The 20,204-nt window shown below is 40.3% G+C and overlaps 1 protein-coding gene across 2 annotated transcripts in view; it reads left to right on the top strand.

Moving 5' to 3' along the window:
- The window catches only part of nrg3b (neuregulin 3b), a 448,553-nt gene that overhangs the window by 378,681 nt on the left and 49,668 nt on the right, over positions 1–20,204 (top strand). For both annotated transcript variants that reach the window (XM_035744894.2, XM_035744885.2), the window contains exon 7: positions 13,918–14,033. In XM_035744894.2, coding sequence (XP_035600787.1) covers positions 13,918–14,033 — 116 coding nt within the window. The remainder of the gene's footprint in view (positions 1–13,917; positions 14,034–20,204) is intronic.

Below are 20,204 nucleotides of genomic sequence, written 5' to 3'. Positions count from 1 at the left end.
AAAGTCACTCCCCAAGAACGACATTTATATATATACATATAAAATTAATTCCATTCCCCGCCCCCAAGAACCCTCCCCAATGCACCAACAACCAAGAAAATGAACTCATCAGAAAAAAAAGTCAAAAGAAAACAGAAAACAACAATGCAAAAAAAAAGTACGAGATTGGAGATGTTGGTTAGAGCTGCCATGCCCTATTAAGAATACTCACAAAATTTGAGTTTGCTATTCACAAGAAGCATTGCCGGATGTGAACCATGCCCCGAACAAAGAGATCTCAGAAGACCTAGAATTGTTGACTTGCATAAATCCTCTCTGGGATAGGGGGCAGTATTTTCACGTCCGGATGAAAAGCGTGCCCAAAGTAAACTGCCTGCTACTCAGGCCCAGAAGCTAGGGTATGCATATAATTAGTAGATTTGGATAGAAAACACTCTGAAGTTTCTAAAACTGTTAGAATAATGTCTGTGAGTATAACAAAACTGATTTGGCAGGCGAAACCCCGAGCACAATCCATCCAGGGAAAACATTTTTTGAGGTCACCAATGGTTTTCTATGGGAGACCTGATTTATTAGGGCTCAGATTGCAGTTTCTATGGCCTCCACTAGATGTAAACAGTCTTTAGAATTGTTCAATGTTTTTCTTTTGAGAAATTAAGAAGTAAGGCTGTTCTTTGTTGGTGTCACTCTGAAGGGCTTTAGTCTTTTGTTGCGCGTGAACTGGAGCATTGTTTTTATCCGGTATTAGAAACAGTTTATTCAGTTAAATGTTATCGTTTATTTACATTTTAGGATACCTGGGGTTGGATTAGGAACGTTGTTTGAAATGTTTGGACCAAGTTTTCAGGTAACTTATTAGATACTTTGTAGTCATGTTGGAACCGGTGTATTTCTGAATCAAACGCGCCAAATAAATGGACATTTTGGGGATATAAAGAAGGAATTTATCGAACAAATGACCATTCATTGTGTCACTGAGACATTTGAGATTGCAAAAAGAAGAAGATCTTCAAAGGTGAGGCATTTATTATATGGCTATGTCTGACTTTTGTGTCGCACCTGCCTTGTTGAAATATGTTTTTCATGTGTTTGTATGCGGGGCGCTGTCCTCAGATGCATGGTTTGCTTGGTTTGCTTTCGCCGTTAAGCCTTTTTGAAATCTGACACAGCGGCTGGATAAACAAGAAGTGAAGCTTTATTTTGATGTATTACCCTTATATTTTTGTGAAGGTTAAATATCGATATTTCTGTAGTTTGAATTTGACGCGCTACAATTTCACTGGATGTTGACAAATCAATCCCGCTAACGGGATTCTAGCGGAATTCGCGCTTAACCTGTAGCGACACCCCATCCCGTGAACGGGACCGTTGTCATCATCTGACACTAATTAGCATAACACAACGGACATAAATCTTCCTAGAAAATATTAATATTCATGAAAATCACAAGTGCAATATATTGGAACACAGCTTAGCCTTTTGTTAATCACCCTGTCATCTCAGAATTTCAAAATATGCTTTACAGCCAACGCTAGACAAGCATTTGTGTAAGTTTATCATAGCCTAGCATAGCATTATGCCTTGCTAGCAGTAGGCAACCTTGTCACGGAAATCAGAAAAGCAATCCAATTAAATCGTTTACCTTTGATGAACTTCGAATGTTTTCACTCACGAGACTCCCAGGTAGACAGCCAAAGTTCATTTTTTCCCAAAATATTATTTTTTTGTAGGCGAAATAGCTCCGTTTGTTCTTCACGTTTGGCTGAGAAATCGCCCGGAAATTGCGGTCACTACAATGCTGAAAAATATTCCAAATTAGCTCCATAATATCGACAGAAACATGGCAAACGTTGTTTAGAATCCATCCTCAAGGTGTTTTTCTAATATCTATTCAATAATATATCCGTCGGGACAATTCAATTTTCACTAGGACCGATTGGAGTAATGGCTACCTCTGTATTTTACGCGAGAATGTGGCCGCCTACGGCTATTCTTCGACAGAAATGCGTAAAACTACGTCACAATACTGTAGACACCTTGGGGAATACATAGAAAGCGTAATCTCGTTGATGGTGCATTCACAGCTGAATAGGGAGTCATTGGAACGCAGCGCTTTCAAAACCTGGGGCACTTCCGGATTGGATTTTTCTCAGGCTTTCGCCTGCAAAATCAGTTCTGTTATACTCACAGACAATATATTTACAGTTTTGTAAACGTTCAAATGTTTTCTATCCAAAGCTGTCAATTATATGAATATTCTAGCATATTGTCCTGATAAAGTATCCCGTTTTAAACGGGAACGTTTTTTCCCAAAAATGAAAATACTGCCCCCTAACACCAATAGGTTAACCTCTCAAGGGTATGTGGGACACTAGCGTTCCACCTGGCCAACATCCAGTGAGATTGCAGAGCGCCAAATTCAAATACAGAAATTATCATTATAAAAATTCAGAAAAGATACAACTATTTTACCTAGGTTTAAAGATGAACTTCTTGTGAATCCAAACATGGTGTCAGATTTTAAAGAACATCGCCCAGCAGACAAATCATTACAAACAGTAACCAGCCAAGTAGAAGAGTTACACAAGTCAGAAATAGAGATAAAATTAATCACTTACCTTTGATGATCTTCATATGGTTGCACTCAGAAGACATTCATTTATTCAATAAATGTCCCTTTTGTTCGATAAAGTTTCTCTTTATATCCAAAAACCTTTGTTTTGTTCGCATTTTCTTCAGTAATCCACAGGCTCAAACGCAGTCACAACAGGCAGACAAAAAATCCAACTTGTATCCGTAAAGTTCATAGAAACATTTCAAATTATGTTTATATTCAATCCTCAGGTTGTTTTTAGCCTAAATAATCGATAACCATTTCTAAAGACTGTTGACATCTAGTGGAAGGCATAGGAACTGCAATTTGAGTCCTAAGTCAATGGATACTGTAATGGCATTGAATAGAAAAACACTTTAGAGTGTTTTCCATCCAAATCTACAAATTATATGCATATCCTATCTTCTGGGCCTGAGTAGAAGGCAGTTTAATTTGGGCATGCTTTTCATCCAAAATTCCAAATGCTGCCCCCTACCCTAGATAAGTTAACCTCATTGAGCATTCTGCACTGTGCTCTTGCAGGATGGCCACTCCTAGGGAGAGTAGCAACAGTGCTGAACTTTCTCCATTTATAGACAATTTGTCTTACCGTGGACTGATGAACATCAAGGCTTTTAGAGATACCTTTGTAACCCTTTCCAGCTTTATCCTCTTATGGATCCCTTAAGAAGAATCCTAAGAATCCCAGTAATGTTTTGGGGCTGTTGCTGGGAAACACGGACTTTCAACTCCCTCCAAATATTTTCTATGGGGTTAAGATCTGGAGACTGGCTAGGCCACTCCAGGACCTTGAAATGCTTCTTACGAAGCCACTCCTTCGTTGCCCGGCCGGTGTGTTTGGAATCATTGTCATGCTGAAAGGCCCAGCCACGTTTCAACTTCAATGCCGTTGCTGACGGAATTAGTTTTCACTCAATCTTCAGAAACTGGCCCCATTCATTCTTTCCTTTACAGGATCAGTGGTCCTGGTCCCTTTGCAGAAAAACAGCCCCAAAGCATGCTGTTTCCACCCCCGCTTCACAGTGGTATGGTGTTCAGAAACAACAGGATTCTTTGTTCCAAACATTGATGAGTTGAGTTTTTACCAAAAATCGTTATATTTTTTTCATCTGACCTGTAATGGAATTCTCCCAATCTTTTCTGGATCATCCAAATGCTCTCTAGAAAATGGAGACTGGGCCTGGACATGTACTGGCTTAAGCAGGGGGACATGTCTGGCATTGCAGGATTTGAGGAACTTTATGGAACAAATCAGTCATTTACTGATGTCAAACTTTGATTACTTTGGTCCCAGCTCTGATGAAGGTCATTCACTAGGTCCCCCCGTGAATAGTTCTGGGATTTTTCTCACCTCTTGTGATCATTTTGACCAACATGGGGATGAGATCTCGTGAGCCCCAGATCGAGGGAGATTATCAGTGGTCTTGTATGTCTTCCATTTGATAATAATTGCTCCCACAGTTGATGTCTTCAAACCAAGCTGCTTACCTATTGCAGATTCAGTCTTCCCAGCCTGGTGCAGGTCTAAAATTTCTTTAATTCTGGTGTCCTAACAGCTCTTTTTCTTGGCCATAGTGGAGTTTGGAGTGTGACTGTTTGAGGTTGTGGATGTCTTTACTGAAACAAGTTCAAACAGCTGCCATTAAGACAGGGAATGAGTGGAGGACAGAGGTCCTCTAAAGAAGAAGTTACAGGTCTGGGAGCCAGAAATCTTGCTTGTTTGTAGGTGACAAAATACTTATTTTCCACCATAATTTGCAAATAAATGTCATTAATAATCCTACAATGTGATTTTCTGATTTATTTTTCTATTTTTCTGTCATACTTGAAGTATATCTTTGATGAAAATTACAGGCCTGTGTCATCTTTTTAAGTGGGAGAACTTGCACAATTGGTGGCTGACTAAATACTTTTTTGCCCCACTGTATCTTTCAACTATGCTGTTATGTTTAAAGTACAACTTCAATCTATCTAATCGAATAGAATCCACAGATTGCAGATGAAGATAAATACTTTTACTAAGAGTATTAGTAAACTGACCCTGGTTTCCAGATCCTTCAGATAGGGGACAGACAGTTTCCCACTTTTGGATGAATAGCGTGCCAGAGTGAACTGCCTCCTACTATCCCAGATGCTAATATATGCATATTATTATTAGTATTGGTAGAAAACACACTGACATTTTTAAAACTGTTTGAATGGTGTGAGTATAATAGAACTCCATGGCAGAAAACTCTAGAAAATTTACAACCAGGAAGTTGGAAACTGAGGTTTGTAGTTTTTCAAAAAAAAATACCCAATACACAGTGTCTATGGAGTCAAGTTGCACTTCCTGGTTCCACTACATGTCAACCATCTTTAGAAACTTGTTTGAGGATTCTACTATGAAGGAGGGGCTCAAAAAGACAATTTATAAACAGACCTGTTTGAGTCAGTGGTCTGGCAGAGTGCCTTGGTCTCATGACATGCGGTAACGAGAGAGTTTAGTGCTTTTCCAGTGCTTTTCTTCAGACATAGGAATTCTAAACAATGGAACCTTATTGATGAGTAAGTGGCCATACATTTTGACTTGTTTCTATGACCTGTAAACGAACTTTTCGAGTTTTGTCTGGACAGTGCTGGCGCCTCATGAAAATGGATTACTGGGCTGAACACGCTAACAACAAGTGGCTATTTGGACATAAATTATGGACTTTATGGAACTTTATGGAACAAATCAGTCATTTATTGTCAAACTGGGATTCCTGGGAGTGCCTTCTGATGAAGATCATCAAAGGTAAGTGAATAGTGTTATTTCTAACCTGTGATATGACTCCAACATGGCTTATATTTCTCTGGCTGGATTGGGCTCTGAGCGCCGTTGTCAGATTATGCTTTTTTAAAGTTTTTTAAAAATCTGACACAGCGGTTGCATTAAGGAGAAGTCTATCTTTAATTCTGTGAATAACACGGTATCTAACATAATCATAAGTTGTGCTTTTGCTGTGAAGCATTTTTGAAATCGGACACGATGGGTAGATTAATAACAAGAAGTGTATATTTCATTTGCTGTATTGGACTTGTTCATGTGTGAAAGTTACATATTTCTATTAAAGAAAAATGCTATTTTTATTCCTCTGCAAGTTTTGATCCTTTATATTGGGCAGACAGACCAGTTTCCCACCTCTTCCCGCTGCCACCTGCCTCCTCTATTTTTTGGGGTAATGCTGTAATCAATTGGTAGTACACTTGGATTAAGCAGGAAGATAACTGATAACTTCATGAAAGACATAACTCTACCATTCAAATTTACAATATAATTTAAGAACAAAATACCCTTTTCAAAAAAAAATCCCATAAATACAGGTCATTTATCAACCAGCACATTTGAGTTCAACCCATAATATTTGCTGTAATATTTGTTATATATTTTCAGGGGGATGAAATTTAAATTGTAGCCAGCTCTGCAATGCTTTTTTGAAAAAGAGAGATACTTTGAAAAAAGTATCATTTTCAATTAATCGAAAAAGAGACATGGCAATCTGCACAAAGGCAAAAATACCATTTATAAACAATGGATGAGCTTTTCTTAGTAATCTACTTGAGAACCATTTAGGATTCAAGTAAAACTTTTGAATAAGTGAAGCATTTCAATGAAAGATTTAGTGCTTTTATATTTAATAATTCAACCCACCCAATTCATATTCATTTTATTCGATATTTTGCCCAGATAAAGGAAAATATTTTCTGCTCATGTGATTTGAAAAACTGAATCATCAGGTTAGTCAGTGCCATAATGCAAGTGAATAAACTGAGATATGACTAAGGAGTTAATCGGGAAAAACTTTCCTATAAATAGACAGGTATTTACCATCTCCATGGTTTCAGGTATCTTGTCTATTTTTTTGCACGTTTTTATTGAAATTCATTGTGGAGCGCTTATTTATATATTTGTGATATGAATACCAAGTATGTCTTACTTCACTGGTTCAAAGCATATTTTAGAAAACTGCAGGGTAATGTAAAAGTTGTATTTTTAAAGATCCAATATTTATTTCATTTCATTTGACTTTTAAAATTTTCTGGACTCTCTGGTAAAACCTAATTATCTAGATCTTCAATGAGACATTGCAGGGGTCTAGCTTGCGGACTTAATATAAAACTTGAGTCATCGGCATACATGGACACCTTTATTTTAAAGCCTTGGATTTCTAATCCTCTAATGTGGTTATTGGATCTGATTTTAATAGCTAGCATTTCGATGGCCATAACGAATAGATATGGTGACAGCGGACACCCTGTTTAACTCCTCTTGACAATTCAAAACTCTCTGAGAAGTAGCCTCTATTTACTATTTTACACCTGGGGTTGCTATACATTACTTTGAACCATTTTAAAAGAGAATCACCGAAATTGAAAAATTCCACGCATTTATAAATAAGATCTAGTCTGACTTTATCAAATACCTTTTCAAAATCCGCTATAAATACCAGGCCTGGCTTCTTAGATGTCATTATCTATTCTATTATTTCTAGTAGATGTCGTATATTATCTCCAATGTATCATACATGTCAAAAAACAGTCTGATCAGAATTAACAATATTTGATAAAAAACCCTTTTAATTCTGAGTGCTATCATTTCGCTAGTATTTTTGCATCATAACATTGAAGTGTAAGGGGCCTCCAGTTTTTTAGATAGACTGGATGTTTATATTTTCCATTTTAATAATACAGAAATCAGACCTTCCTGCTGATTACCTGACATACTACCATTTCTATAGGAGTAGTTAAAACAATCTAACAATGGAGCTTTTAGCAAAAAAGGCTTGATATACCTCTTCCGGTATGCCTCAAGTCCTAGGGTTTTTCAAGACTGAAAGGATTTAATAGCCTCAAATGTTCTTCCTCTGTAATTTGGCCTTCACACTGATCTTTCTGTACATTTGTTAATTTCCATGTTTTTGTATTATTTGGAAAGAGTTCCTTACCATAATCTTCATTCTGTGGGAGATGATGAGATGGAAAAGAGAACATCTGAACATCTGTCTCTTTAGCCAGAAACTTTTGTTATTCATGAATATGGAATTGAATGACCTCTGAAGGTACTTGTAAAGGTATCCCAAACAATAAGTGGATTTGCTGTTCCTATATTGTACTTTAATTATTCAGTTATAAAATTATTTTGTCTTAGTTAAGTTGGGGCTAGGGCTGTTTACTGCCCCTACTGGAGGAATTTGGTGCCCTTATTAAACAGGATACATTTTTGTCAAAAGTTGCTAATATATGCATATAAAAAAAATATTATCGAATAGAAAACACTCTAAAGCTTCTAAAACCGTTTAAATTTTGTCTCTATGTTTACATAGAGAACTCTCTATAGCAGAACTCTCAGAGCATGCATTCTCCCAAACTATCTCTTGTCATCAGAAAAGTTGGCCCAACTTTGACATCATCGCAAACACCCTCCCCAAACAGTTACAGCTCTGGGAACAGTCCCTACGTGTTCAGCGCGATCTCAGCTTTCAATGTGGCTTCTCATTGTGAGAATCGCGCGCTCGCGAGAGTTTGAGCATGCCGAAAGCTCTCCATCACTCGAAAAAACCGGTCACTTTTATGTGCGCTCTGGTCAAGTCCTGTCTTTTTTCCAAGATCGATTGTTTCTGTTCGTTCTCACGATTGCTGTACACCTTTATAACATGTTAAAGCTTGATTATGAAGTTAGTTTGACAAGTTTACTCGACATATAATATGTAAGTTCGACGTTTTGGTGCGCATCCACTTGACTTTTGGCTAAATTTCGACCGAAATGTGTAGTTTTTGAGAACCGAAAGACGCAGACTTGAAAACTAAACGCTGTTTTGGTAAGTATAATCCCTTCCAGGTCTTTTGATGGAAGAACAGCAAAGGTAAGGGAATATTTATGTGGTAAATTTGGGTTTCTGTGGACTCCAAGATAGAGGAGCCAGAATGCTACTTTTGGAGCGCCGACTCCTAGTATAGCCTAGTGAACGCAACCTGTAACGTTAAAAATAAATGTAACACAGCGATTGCATTTAGAATAAGTGTATCTTCCTATACATATGTAGAACATGCATATTTAGTCAAAGTTTATGATGTGTATTCCTTGTTAGCTGACGTTATCTGCCGGAGCTATCGTCATTTCTCCTGACATTTTAGTAGCATTTTTTGAACGATGCGTCATTGTAAACAGAGATTTATGGATATATATTGCAGATTATTGAAAAAAAAATGATGTACTGTGTAACATGTTATATTACTGTCATCTGATGAAGATTTCAAAAGGTTAGTGAAATGATTTTTCTTTTGTGCGTTTGTTGATTGCACATTTTTTCCTACTTGGCTATGCAAATGAGCTATGTCTGCGGTGGTGGTTTGACATAAATATGTGCTATGTTTTCGCCGTAAAACATTTTAGAAATCTGACTTGCGGGGTAGATAAACAACTTGTTTATCTTTCATTTGAGCTATTGGACTTGTTAATGTGTGGAGGTTAAATATTTTTAGGAATATTGATTGCGTTCCATGCGCCACATTACAGCTGAGGGTGTTGGGGGGGGGTCCCATCTGGGAACGGGTGTCCCTGTAAGGTTAAAAATAAGTTGTCCTCCAGTAAACTTTGATTAAATTTCCAATATCCCCGTCCACGTGGATATTCTATAAGAGTTATGTGAAGGCCAATTAGAAGATGATCCGATTGCATTCTGTCTCCTTTTGAACCTTTGATGCAGGAGAAAGAGACAAGAAAGTTGTCAAGATGACTAGCTTGATTAAGTCTCCTCCATGTATATCTCACTAGATCAGGATTTTTTAGTCTCCAAATATCCACTATTTCTAATGTGTTCATAATATTTGTGGTTTCCTTAAGGGCACAGTGATGATAGTTTGTAGAGTGATTTCCTTTAAGGTCCATTGAGCTACTTAACATTGTGTTATAGTCACCTACCATAATGATTTGATAATGTGTTGCCTCTAGGTTCAGTAAATTGGTATAAATATTTTTGAAGAAGTATGGATCATCCTGATTTGGACCGTATAGATTAATGAGCAAAATATATTTTTCATCTACTTTCATATTCAAAAAGATCCACCTTCCTTGCAAATCTTTCCTAACTATTTGCACATTCAGATTGACATTTTTGTTAATTAATATCATCACACCTAATGAGTTATTTTGTTCATGACAGAAAATTATTTCACCAGCCCCTTCCTTTTTCCACGCAACTTTGTCTAAGGATGTAGAGTGAGTTTCTTGTAAACAGTACATGTTATATTCATTTTCATTTTCTTTTAGCCATGTAAAGATGGATCTTTTTTTTATAATCTTCTAAACCATTACAATTATAACTGATTATACTTACCCCTTACCATAACTAGATATTATTCTCAGACCATAATTCGTGCTTGTAAAGTTACTGCCATCAGAGGTATTATGACGGTCAAAACTAGAGCTTTCAAATGTCTGATATTTAGAATTCAAGAAATAGGTTATAGCAATATATGTTTTATTCCCTTGCCTGTTTGCCTGTGAGCCAATACCACAGATATTTGAAATTTGAGACAAGATATTATTTTTGTAGTAAATCTGAGTAAAGTTGATGTGTATGATATTGGATGTGATTTAGTGAGAGTGTGAACGATGTCTGTATCTGTGTAAGACTATAATGTGTGATGTCCAAATAAATAATATCTCTGCCAATGTGCACAGTTGAGTGTCTACTATGTGTGTAACATGTAGTGTGTATAGCCTTAATATTCATGATGATAATTGTAGTCCATATCGTATCACCATCATAGTTGCATCATAATTACCTTTAACATAATTGAAAACCACATTCCAGCATTTCCATAGCAATTGAAAGAGACCTGTAATTGAGTACGTGTGTGTTCATATCCACTTCATAGTGTTTAGATATTTTTACATTTCCCATACTTTATTTTGTTCGTAACCTAAAGTTCCTGTAGAATTTAGTAAAGCCATGGTTTTTCTCTGAATAGCTGTCCGTCTGTAAAGAGTTTGTCCACAATGAGAAAGGCACGCTTACCCCTCTCCCTCTATTGCCTTGTTTGTTTATTTCCCATGGAAATTGGTCATTGAGCCTGAATTTGGTCCCTGTAAGCTCCCTTCGCCTGCTTTTGATCAGCTCCTTTTGTTGGTAGTGTTCAAATCAGTCCTTTGGTCTTGTCGCTCCGAGCACCAAGTCTTGTTTACAGTCTCTAGAGGAAATTTCAATTAGATTGCATGAATTCTCTGATCATGTCCTCTGGCTTATTCCCAGAAAATATTATATTTTCATGCATGCTACGACATTTTTAATGTCTAGCAGCGACTCCTTCAGCACCCTGTTTTCCGTGTGTAGACAATCCATTTTAGAATCGTGAATTTTTACCTTTGCTGTGAGTGCCTTGTTCTCTCCTTGGAGCGTGAGAATTTCACTCTGGCTAAACTCCAAACTCCCCCTCAGCCCTGCTACCTCCTCACACAACTTTTACAGTGTTGCATGGATTCCAACCAGAGCACTAGCATCTACTTCAACGGTAAGTATGTCGTCCGTGTCTGTAGAATCTGTTTTTCTTTTATTTGTCGGGTTAGAGTTCTTTTGTGAGGTAGTCGGATCTTTCCATGATGGGGTATGTTGTTCCTCCATAACGCAAAGCTGTTGGTACTCGTCAATTTCCATCAGGATCTCCTTAGTATCCAGGTTGGCTCTTACTGCAACCAGTTGTTTTTCAAAAGTTTTTAACGCGTCTTTCCCATGACGACGACCGGTGTCTGTAGTACAGCCACCTAGCACTGTTGTTGGCAACCAAGAGGCTGTGATTTCAAATCCAGGCTGAGGTTGAGTCCCAAGTGTGTTAACAGTAAATTATTTTACTGTAATACATATCCTATAAAATTACAATAACTTACTGGGTCCTGAGTTGCTACGTATATATTGGCACCCTAAATAATATTGTCACTTTTTCTAAATAATTCCCTAATTCTTCTAAAATAAGTAAAACAACACAAAATAATTTTGATCACAACTTGTAATTTGATTTTGAACGTTGCAGAACCAATTTTATTTCTGTAAACGTAAGGTTTTAATTATTTATTTAATTATTTTAATTTTATTTAGATAATAAAGACAAAATGATATGGATAAAATTATTCGTAGTTGGCTGCACAGCCTTTGGCTAAGATAACTGCCAACAAAATCTTCTTGTCGCCATCAATAAGATTGGTGCACATTTCTACTAGCAATATGGCCAACACTTCAATGTTTGATTCAGGTTTAACCCTAAACCTCACCCTAACCCTGCTGATTGCACACATTCAAGGACCCACTACCAGACACAGCAAAACATAGGAAGAGCCCATTTCTGAACGAGACACAAGAAAGCCTGAGTGAACTATAAAAATAATAAACAAGCCTAAATCCATGGGGAAATGTTCTGTGGACCAATGAAACAAAATTAGAGCTCTTTGGCAATACAGATTAGCGTTGTGGTTACTGACGACCAAATGAAGCATTCGATGAAAAGTACAATCAAACAGGGGAGGATTGATAATGCTGTGGGATTGCTTTGCTGTCTCTGGTACTGTAAGGCATCATGAAATTAACAGATTATTAGGTGTTTTGGAGTCCAATGTTCAATCCAGTGTCCAAAAACTGAGTGGCCAGCGAAGAGTCAAAATCTGAATCGCATCCAAAACTTATGGCGAGACCTGAAAACAGTTGGTGGAGGGCACCCCTTAAACATTGAAGAATTAGAGCAGTTTGATGCTAGAAAATGGGTCAAATTGCCAGAAGAACGGTGCAGCAAGCACATTGCTGGTTTAAAGAAGCTTGTGCTTTTAGTTATTTTGGCCAAAGGCTGTGCAACTAAGTACTAGCTCCAGGGTGCCAATACTTTTGTCCATGCCATTTGTCTTAATTTTCTGAATAAACATTTGTGATAATAAATCATATTTATTGACCTTCTGAACCTCTCTGTGGATATTTTAGGCAGGATGAACCTGTTACTGAAGCTCCTACTGTGTTGCATTAGAGTGCTGTGGAGTGGGTGTGCATCATTGTCCATGATCATGTGTGTTTTAGCTTGTAGACTTCTATGAACATGCCATGCATTGACTCTAGACTGCATCTGATTGTAGCACTTTATTTCTTTATGATTTTACCCCCAAAAATGTCTTTTTTTTTTCTTTTTTTTTAAATAGGGAGCTATTTAAGAAAAGTGCAAGGGTGCCAATATATTTGGCCGCACCTGTATATACTGTATATGTCAATAAAAACACAGACAACAAAAACTAAAATGTGACAGACTGTTTAAGAGAGGAGGTTCCACAACTGGCAATTACAGAAGTCTCCAGCGAAACATTTCATCTCATAGTCTTACGACATCCTGGTCATGTTAGCACTGACAGACTCCAAAGACACCGATTGCAATCCTGCCTTCTCATGTCATTTTCCTCTTAAGTCCTGTTCCCCCAGCCAAGTTTGTGATGGTGGTCAAAATTATCACATTTTCCTGCACCGGAGGAGAACAAGCTGTAACAGGTCCCTAAGGGAGTCAAGGGTGTGAAGGGAGAGAAGAGTGAGTAAGCTTATCAGCAATGAGAGCTCTGTAAAACTCCCCAAATGGAACCCTATTCACTAGTGCACTACCCTATTCACTGTGCATGATATAAGTAGGGAATAGGTTGCAATTTGAGACACAACCTAAGTCACATCCAATCGCTTTAATAATGAACCGTAAGGACGGAGGCTGACAAACATAAGAACTTTAGTCACTGGAATAACACCATTATCTGCTATTATTCTCTGTGTTCATGAGGCTTTGGGGCATCGCACTGCGCCTTGCGTGCATCAAGGATCCCAGTACAGGGGCCCTTGTGAGATAATGGTTCTAATTTTGATAGAGGAAAAAATAGAGAATTGAGGCAAAATTCTTTAGGAATCCATTAATGTAATCTTGTCTGGGATTAATTTCTGGCCTCTGTAGATAGTCGTGGGAGAGCCGCCATGGAGTGTAATCAGAAAGTGTTGACTTAATCTGCAGTTTAATTAAAGGGACTGCCTGGGCTGGGAGGGCAATATATATCGGGGAAACATCTCCTACATTGACTCAGGACTATTGCAGCTGCATCTGCTGAGTGTATATTGTGTTATCTTAGGCTATTGTGTATGTGGCCCTGTGTGCGTACGTGTATTCATTATGTTTGTACATGTCCACAAACTGTATGGGGTCCTAATATCTACTTTCGAATTTCCTATTTTCCTGAAATCATGTCCTTATTTGGCCTTTGTTTTCTTTCACTGCAGTGCTGCAAATCTCATGGGTCCTCCCCTCCTGAAGGGGACAGCAGTCTGCCAGCTGGCGCACCCACAGCAGCTCCACCTATTCTCAACAGAGCACTCTCCAAAGGGAAACGCTTCAGGTACTTGTACAGTAGAAATTCTTCTCTCGTTCTTCCCTCACCTCTAGTTTAAATGGGCCGCTCCAGTTACAGAAGTGGATGCAGCCAGGTAAGACATTTAATCAACCCCAAATTGGCACAATATGTTATTGAAAAAAATAAACAGTGCGTTCATGGAATGTAAAAAAAGATGTATGGTAATTGTAATTGGTAATAAACATGTTACTATGCATTTAGGCTCCGTTGCAAGGCACAAAGGCCCTTATCTGCATCAAAAGCCGTCTGAATCGGGACATTTCCATTTGATTTACAGTTCTACGAAGTTAGCGGCAAGCATGAAAATCACACGGATGGCTTCACAACAGATGGGGAATTGTAAACTCAGCAGAAAAAGAAACGTCCTCTCTGTCAACTGCATTTATTTTCAGCAAACTTAACATGTGTAAATATTTGTATGAACATAACAAGATTCAACAACTGAGACATAAACTGAATAAGTTCCACAGACATGTGACAGACAGAAATTGAATAATGTGTACCTGAACAAAGGGGGAGTCAAAATCAAAAGTAACAGTCAGTATCTGGTGTGACCACCAGCTGCATTAAGTACTGCAGTGCATCTCCTCCTCATGGACTGCACCAGATTTGCCAGTTCTTGCTGTAAGATGTTACCCCACTCTTCCACCAAGGCACCTGCAAGTTCCCGGACACTTCTGGGGGGAATGGCCCTAGCCCTCACCCTCCGATCCAACAGGTCCCAGACGTGCTCAATGGAATTGAGATCCGGGCTCTTCGCTGGCCATGGCAGAACACTAACATTCCTGTCTTGCAGGAAATCACGCACAGAATGAGTAGTATGGCTGGTGGCATTTTCATGCTGGAGGGTCATATCAGGATGAGCCTGCAGGAAGGGTAACACATGAGGGAGGATGGATGTCTTCCCTGTAACGCACAGCGTTGAGATTGCCTGCAATGACAACAACCTCAGTCCGATGATGCTGTGACACACCGCCCCAGACCATGACGGACCCTCCACCTCCAAATCGATCCTGCGTCCAGAGTACAGGCCTCGGTGTAACGCTCATACCTTCAACAATAAACGCAAATCCGATCATCTCGTCGAGTGACAGTGGGTTTGTGATTTGTGATTTCAGTGAGGACCTGCCTTACAACAGGCCTACAAAGCCCTCAGTCCAGCCTCTCTCGGCATATTGCGGGCAGTCTGAGCACTGATGGAGGGATTGTGCATTCCTGGTGTGATGTTCGGATGTACCGATCGTGTGCGGGTGTAGTTACACGTGGTCTGCCACTGCGAGGATGATCAGCTGTCCATCCTGTCTCCCTGTAGCGCTGTCTTAGGCGTCTCACAGTACGAACATTGCAATTTATTGCCCTGGCCACATCTGCAGTGCTCATGCCTCCTTGCAGCATGCCTAAGGCACTTTCACACAGATGAGTACAGACCCTGGGCATCTTTATTTTGGTGTTTTTCAGAGTCAGTAGAAAGGCCTCTATAGTGTCCTAAGTTTTCATAACTGTGACCTTAATTGCCTACCATCTGTAAGCTGTTAGTGTCTTAACAACCGTTCCACAGGTGCATTAATTGTTTAATTGTTTATGGATCATTGAACATGGGAAACAGTGTTTAAACCCTTTACAATGAAGATCTGCAAAGTTATTTGGATTTTTATGAATTATCTTTGAAAGACAGGGTCCTAAAAAAGGGACGTTTCTATTTTTGCTGAGTTTATATTTATATATTCAAATAAGATTGCAATTGCAATAGATGTTGGTATATGAGGTGTTCATGTGCCATGTATTTCTTTATAGTTTCCTGTTTGTGATATCCAAGACGGCATAACAGTCATGCGTCTTTGCGTGTATATATATTATTTTCTCCGTATATATATTTCGTATATATTTTCAAATATTTTTTTAACCCAATGTGGTATGGATCTGCTATTTTCTTTACATTACAACCGGAACCCCGAAACAAAGCTAGACAGCTAAATAGCTACTAGCTAGTAGTCAGCTAGCCACTGCTAGCGGTCATCAGCTAACCTTTAGCCCGGTCATCTCCTGCCAGGCTGCACAGCGCGATTCAACCAAGAGCATACCGGACTTATTTTTCTCCAGCACATCTCTAGATTCCTACAGCAAGCTCTGAACCTTTGTACTTGGATCATCGCAGCTAGCTAGCTGCTATCCGAGTGGCTACTAATGGCTAACGTCTCTGTCCCGAAGCAAGCACAAGACCAGTTAGCCTGGAGCTAGCCTATGCTAGGCCCATCTCCCGGCCAGCTGAAGAGATCCATCAACCACTCCTTGGGCTACAATACCTATTTTGCCAATTGGCCTGGACCCCTTTTACTGCTGACACGGAGCCCCGCTGATCCATCACGACTGGTCTACCGACGTAATCAGCCCAAGGGTGGTTTCAACAGGCTCCTCCGTCGCGATGTCCCCTGAGTGCTCATCTGCTAGCCTGCTAGCCGCGGCCCACTAGCTGTCTAGAGCATATCGGACTTTTAGCTGAAGAATTCCATCAGCCAATTTCTTGGGCTACAATAACTATTTTGTCAATTGGCCTGGACCCTTTTACTGCCTACATGGAGCCCTGCCGATCCATCATGACTGGTCTACCGACGTAACCGCCAGAGGGGGCAACAACAGACTATTCCGTTGCGACGTCCCACTAAAGCCCTTCTGCTAGCCTGCTAACCCCGGCCCGCTAGCTGTCTGAATTGGCGTGTCTCCAGCTACTCACTGGAACCTATGATCACTCGGCTATGCATATCTTTCCCTAATGTCAATATGCCTTGTCCATCGCTGCTTTGGTTTTGTGATTAGTGTTTTATTTCACTGTAGAGCCTCCAGCCCTGTCCAGTATGCCTTAGCTCACCCTTTTGTTCCACCTCCCACACATGCGGTGACCTCACCTGGTTTAAATGGTGTCTCTACAGACAATACCTCTCTCATCATCACTCAATGCCTAGGTTTACCTCCACTGTATTCACATCCTACCATACCTTTGTCTGTACATTATGCCTTGAATCTATTCTTCCTATTCTTCCGCACCCAGAAATCTGCTCCTTTTACTCTGTGTACTCTTATCCTACTCCTTCTCTGTTCCTCTGGTGATGTAGAGGTTAATCCAGGCCCTGCAGCGCCTAGCTCCACTCCCATTCCCCAGGCACTCTCATTCCCCAGGCACTCTCATTTGTTGGCTTCTGTAACCATACAAGCCTTGGTTTCATACATGTTAACATTAGAAGCATCCACCCTAAATTTGTTTATTCACTGCTTTAGCACACTCCGCCAACCCGGATGTCCTAGCTGTGTCTGTATCCTGGCTTAGGAAGGCCACCAAAAATCCTGAAATTTCCATCCCTAACTATAACATTTCCGACAAGATAGAACTGCCAAAGGGGGCGGAATTGCAATCTACTGCAGAGATAGCCTACAGAGTTCTGTCATACTATCCAGGTCTGTGCACAAACAATTTGAGCTTCTACTTTTAAAAATCCTCCTTTCCAGAAACAAGTCTCTCACAAGCCCCCAGCTGTGCCATGGACACCGTATGTGAATTGATTGCCCCCCATCTATCTTCAGAGCTCGTACTGTTAGGTGAACTAAACTGGGACATGCTTAACACCCCGGCCGTCCTACAATCTAAGCTAGATGCCCTCAATCTCACACAAATGATCAATGAACCTACCAGGTACAACTCCAAATCCATAAAGACAGGCACCCTCATAGATCATCCTGACCAACCTGCCCTCCAAATACACCTCTGCTGTCTTAGAGATCACTGCCTCATTGCCTGGGTCCTCCGTAAAAACCCTTCAGCGAGCAGGCATTTCTAATCGACCTGGCCCGAGTATCCTGGAAGGATATTGACCTCATCCCGTCAGTAGAGGATGCCTGGTTATTCTTTAAAAGTGCTTTCCTCACCATCTTAAATAAGCATGCCCCATTCAAAAAATATTGAACCAGGAACAGATATAGCCCTTGGTTCACTCCCCAGACCTGACTGCATTTGACCAGCACAAAAACATCCTGTGGCGTACTGCATTAGCATCAAAATCTGGACCCCTACTGCATTAGCATCAATAGGGAAGCATCTTCAGGAACCAATAATAGCCCCTAGGACACTGTAAAGACCATGGAGAATAAGAGCACCTCCTTGCAGCTACACTGAGTCTAGATATGCAACTCTTCAGGGAAGATAGGAACCAATATGTCACAGTGCCATCCGTTTTGTCACCAAAGCCCCATATACTACCCACCACTGTGACCTGTATGCTTTCATTGGCTGGCCCTCGCTTCAATTTCGTCACCACACCGCAGAGTGAAAGCGGAGTCAGGCGCAGGACACAGGTATAGAGTAATCCAACTGAGTTTACTCAAAGAATAACGCAAAATTCCAAAATAGGAACATACAACACAGCCGGTCACAACTTGCAGACTTGTTTTCGAGTTGCTGTGCGTTTTGTTGCCAACCTATTTTGCTACCTGACAACTTTACGTTTTTTACTTTTTAATTACCGTTTATATTTTTTTTCCTCAACTTTTTCACTCCGGATGCTTTATCTGGACACAATTCGTCAGGACCTCCAACAGCCGAAGCTAAGTAGTAACATTAACATGATGCCTTCTAATTGCAGTCGCTGTACTCGCCTTACGGCGAGGATAGCTGTGCTATAAGCCCAGCTTCAGACGCAATCGTTAGGCAAGGGTAATTTCAGTGTAGGAAAGGATGAAACAGGGTCTGTGCCACCTGAAAGTACAGATCGTAGTATAAATCCCCTGGCACAGTCCCCGCAGCCGGGCAACTTTCTCACGGTTTCTGGAAGGAAATGCTGTAGGAACGCTCAACCGGTGTCGCTCATTCAGCCGACAGAAACTTTCAACCGGTTTTCCCCATTAAGCAGCGAGTCGGAGTCAGAGGCCGAGTCTTCTCTGGTCTCTACTCCTCCCGTTACGGGGTCTGAGATGCCGAAGCTTCCCACCATTAGCTCTGACAAATTGAAAACTCTAGTCATTGGCGACTCCATTACCCGCAGTATTAGACTTAAAACTAATCATCCAGCGATCATACACTGTTTACCAGGGGGCAGGGCTACCGACGTTAAGGCTAATCTGAAGATGGTGCTGGCAAAAGCTAAAACTGGCGAGTGTAGAGAGTATAGAGATATTGTTATCCACGTCGGCACCAACGATGTTAGGATGAAACAGTCAGAGATCACCAAGCACAACATAGCTTCTGCGTGTAAATCAGCTAGAAAGACGTGTCGGCATCGAGTAATTGTCTCTGGCCCCCTCCCAGTTAGGGGGAGTGATGAGCTCTACAGCAGAGTCTCACAACTCAATCGCTGGTTGAAAACTGTTTTCTGCCCCTCCCAAAAGATAGAATTTGTAGATAATTGGCCATCTTTCTGGGACTCACCCACAAACAGGACCAAGCCTGACCTGCTGAGGAGTGACGGACTCCATCCTAGCTGGAGGGGTGCTCTCATCTTATCTACCAACATAGACAGGGCTCTAACTCCTCTAGCTCCACAATGAAATAGGGTGCAGGCCAGGCAGCAGGCTGTTAGCCAGCCTGCCAGCATAGTGGAGTCTGCCACTAGCACAGTCAGTGTAGTCAGCTCAGCTATCACCATTGAGACCGTGTCTGTGCCTCGACCTAGGTTGGGCAAAACTAAACATGGCAGTGTTCGCTTTAGCAATCTCACTAGGATAAAGACCACCTCCATTGCTGTCATTATTGAAAGAGATCATGATACCTCACATCTCGGAATAGGGCTACTTAAAATGTTAGATCCCTTACTTCAAAGGCAATTATAGTCAATGATCATAATCTTGATGTGATTTGGCCTGACTGAAACATGGCTTAAGCCTGATGAATTTACTGTGTTAAATGAGGCCTCACCTCCTGGCTACACTAGTGACCATATCCCCCGTGCATCCCGCAAAGGCGGAGGTGTTGCTAACATTTACGATAGAAAATGTATATTTAAATAAAAAATGACGTTTTCATCTTTTGAGCTTCTAGTCATGAAATCTATGCAGCCTAATCAATCACTTTTTATAGCTACTGTTTACAGGCCTCCTGGGCCATATACAGCGTTCCTCACTGAGTTCCCTGAATTCCTATCGGACCTTGTAGTCATAGCAGATAATATTCTA

The sequence above is a fragment of the Oncorhynchus keta genome, chromosome 3 (assembly GCF_023373465.1).
Source record: "Oncorhynchus keta strain PuntledgeMale-10-30-2019 chromosome 3, Oket_V2, whole genome shotgun sequence".
Classification (NCBI taxonomy): Eukaryota; Metazoa; Chordata; class Actinopteri; order Salmoniformes; family Salmonidae; genus Oncorhynchus; species Oncorhynchus keta.
Note: the sequence above shows the minus strand (reverse complement) of the source record. Positions and strands in the feature narration are given on the sequence as shown.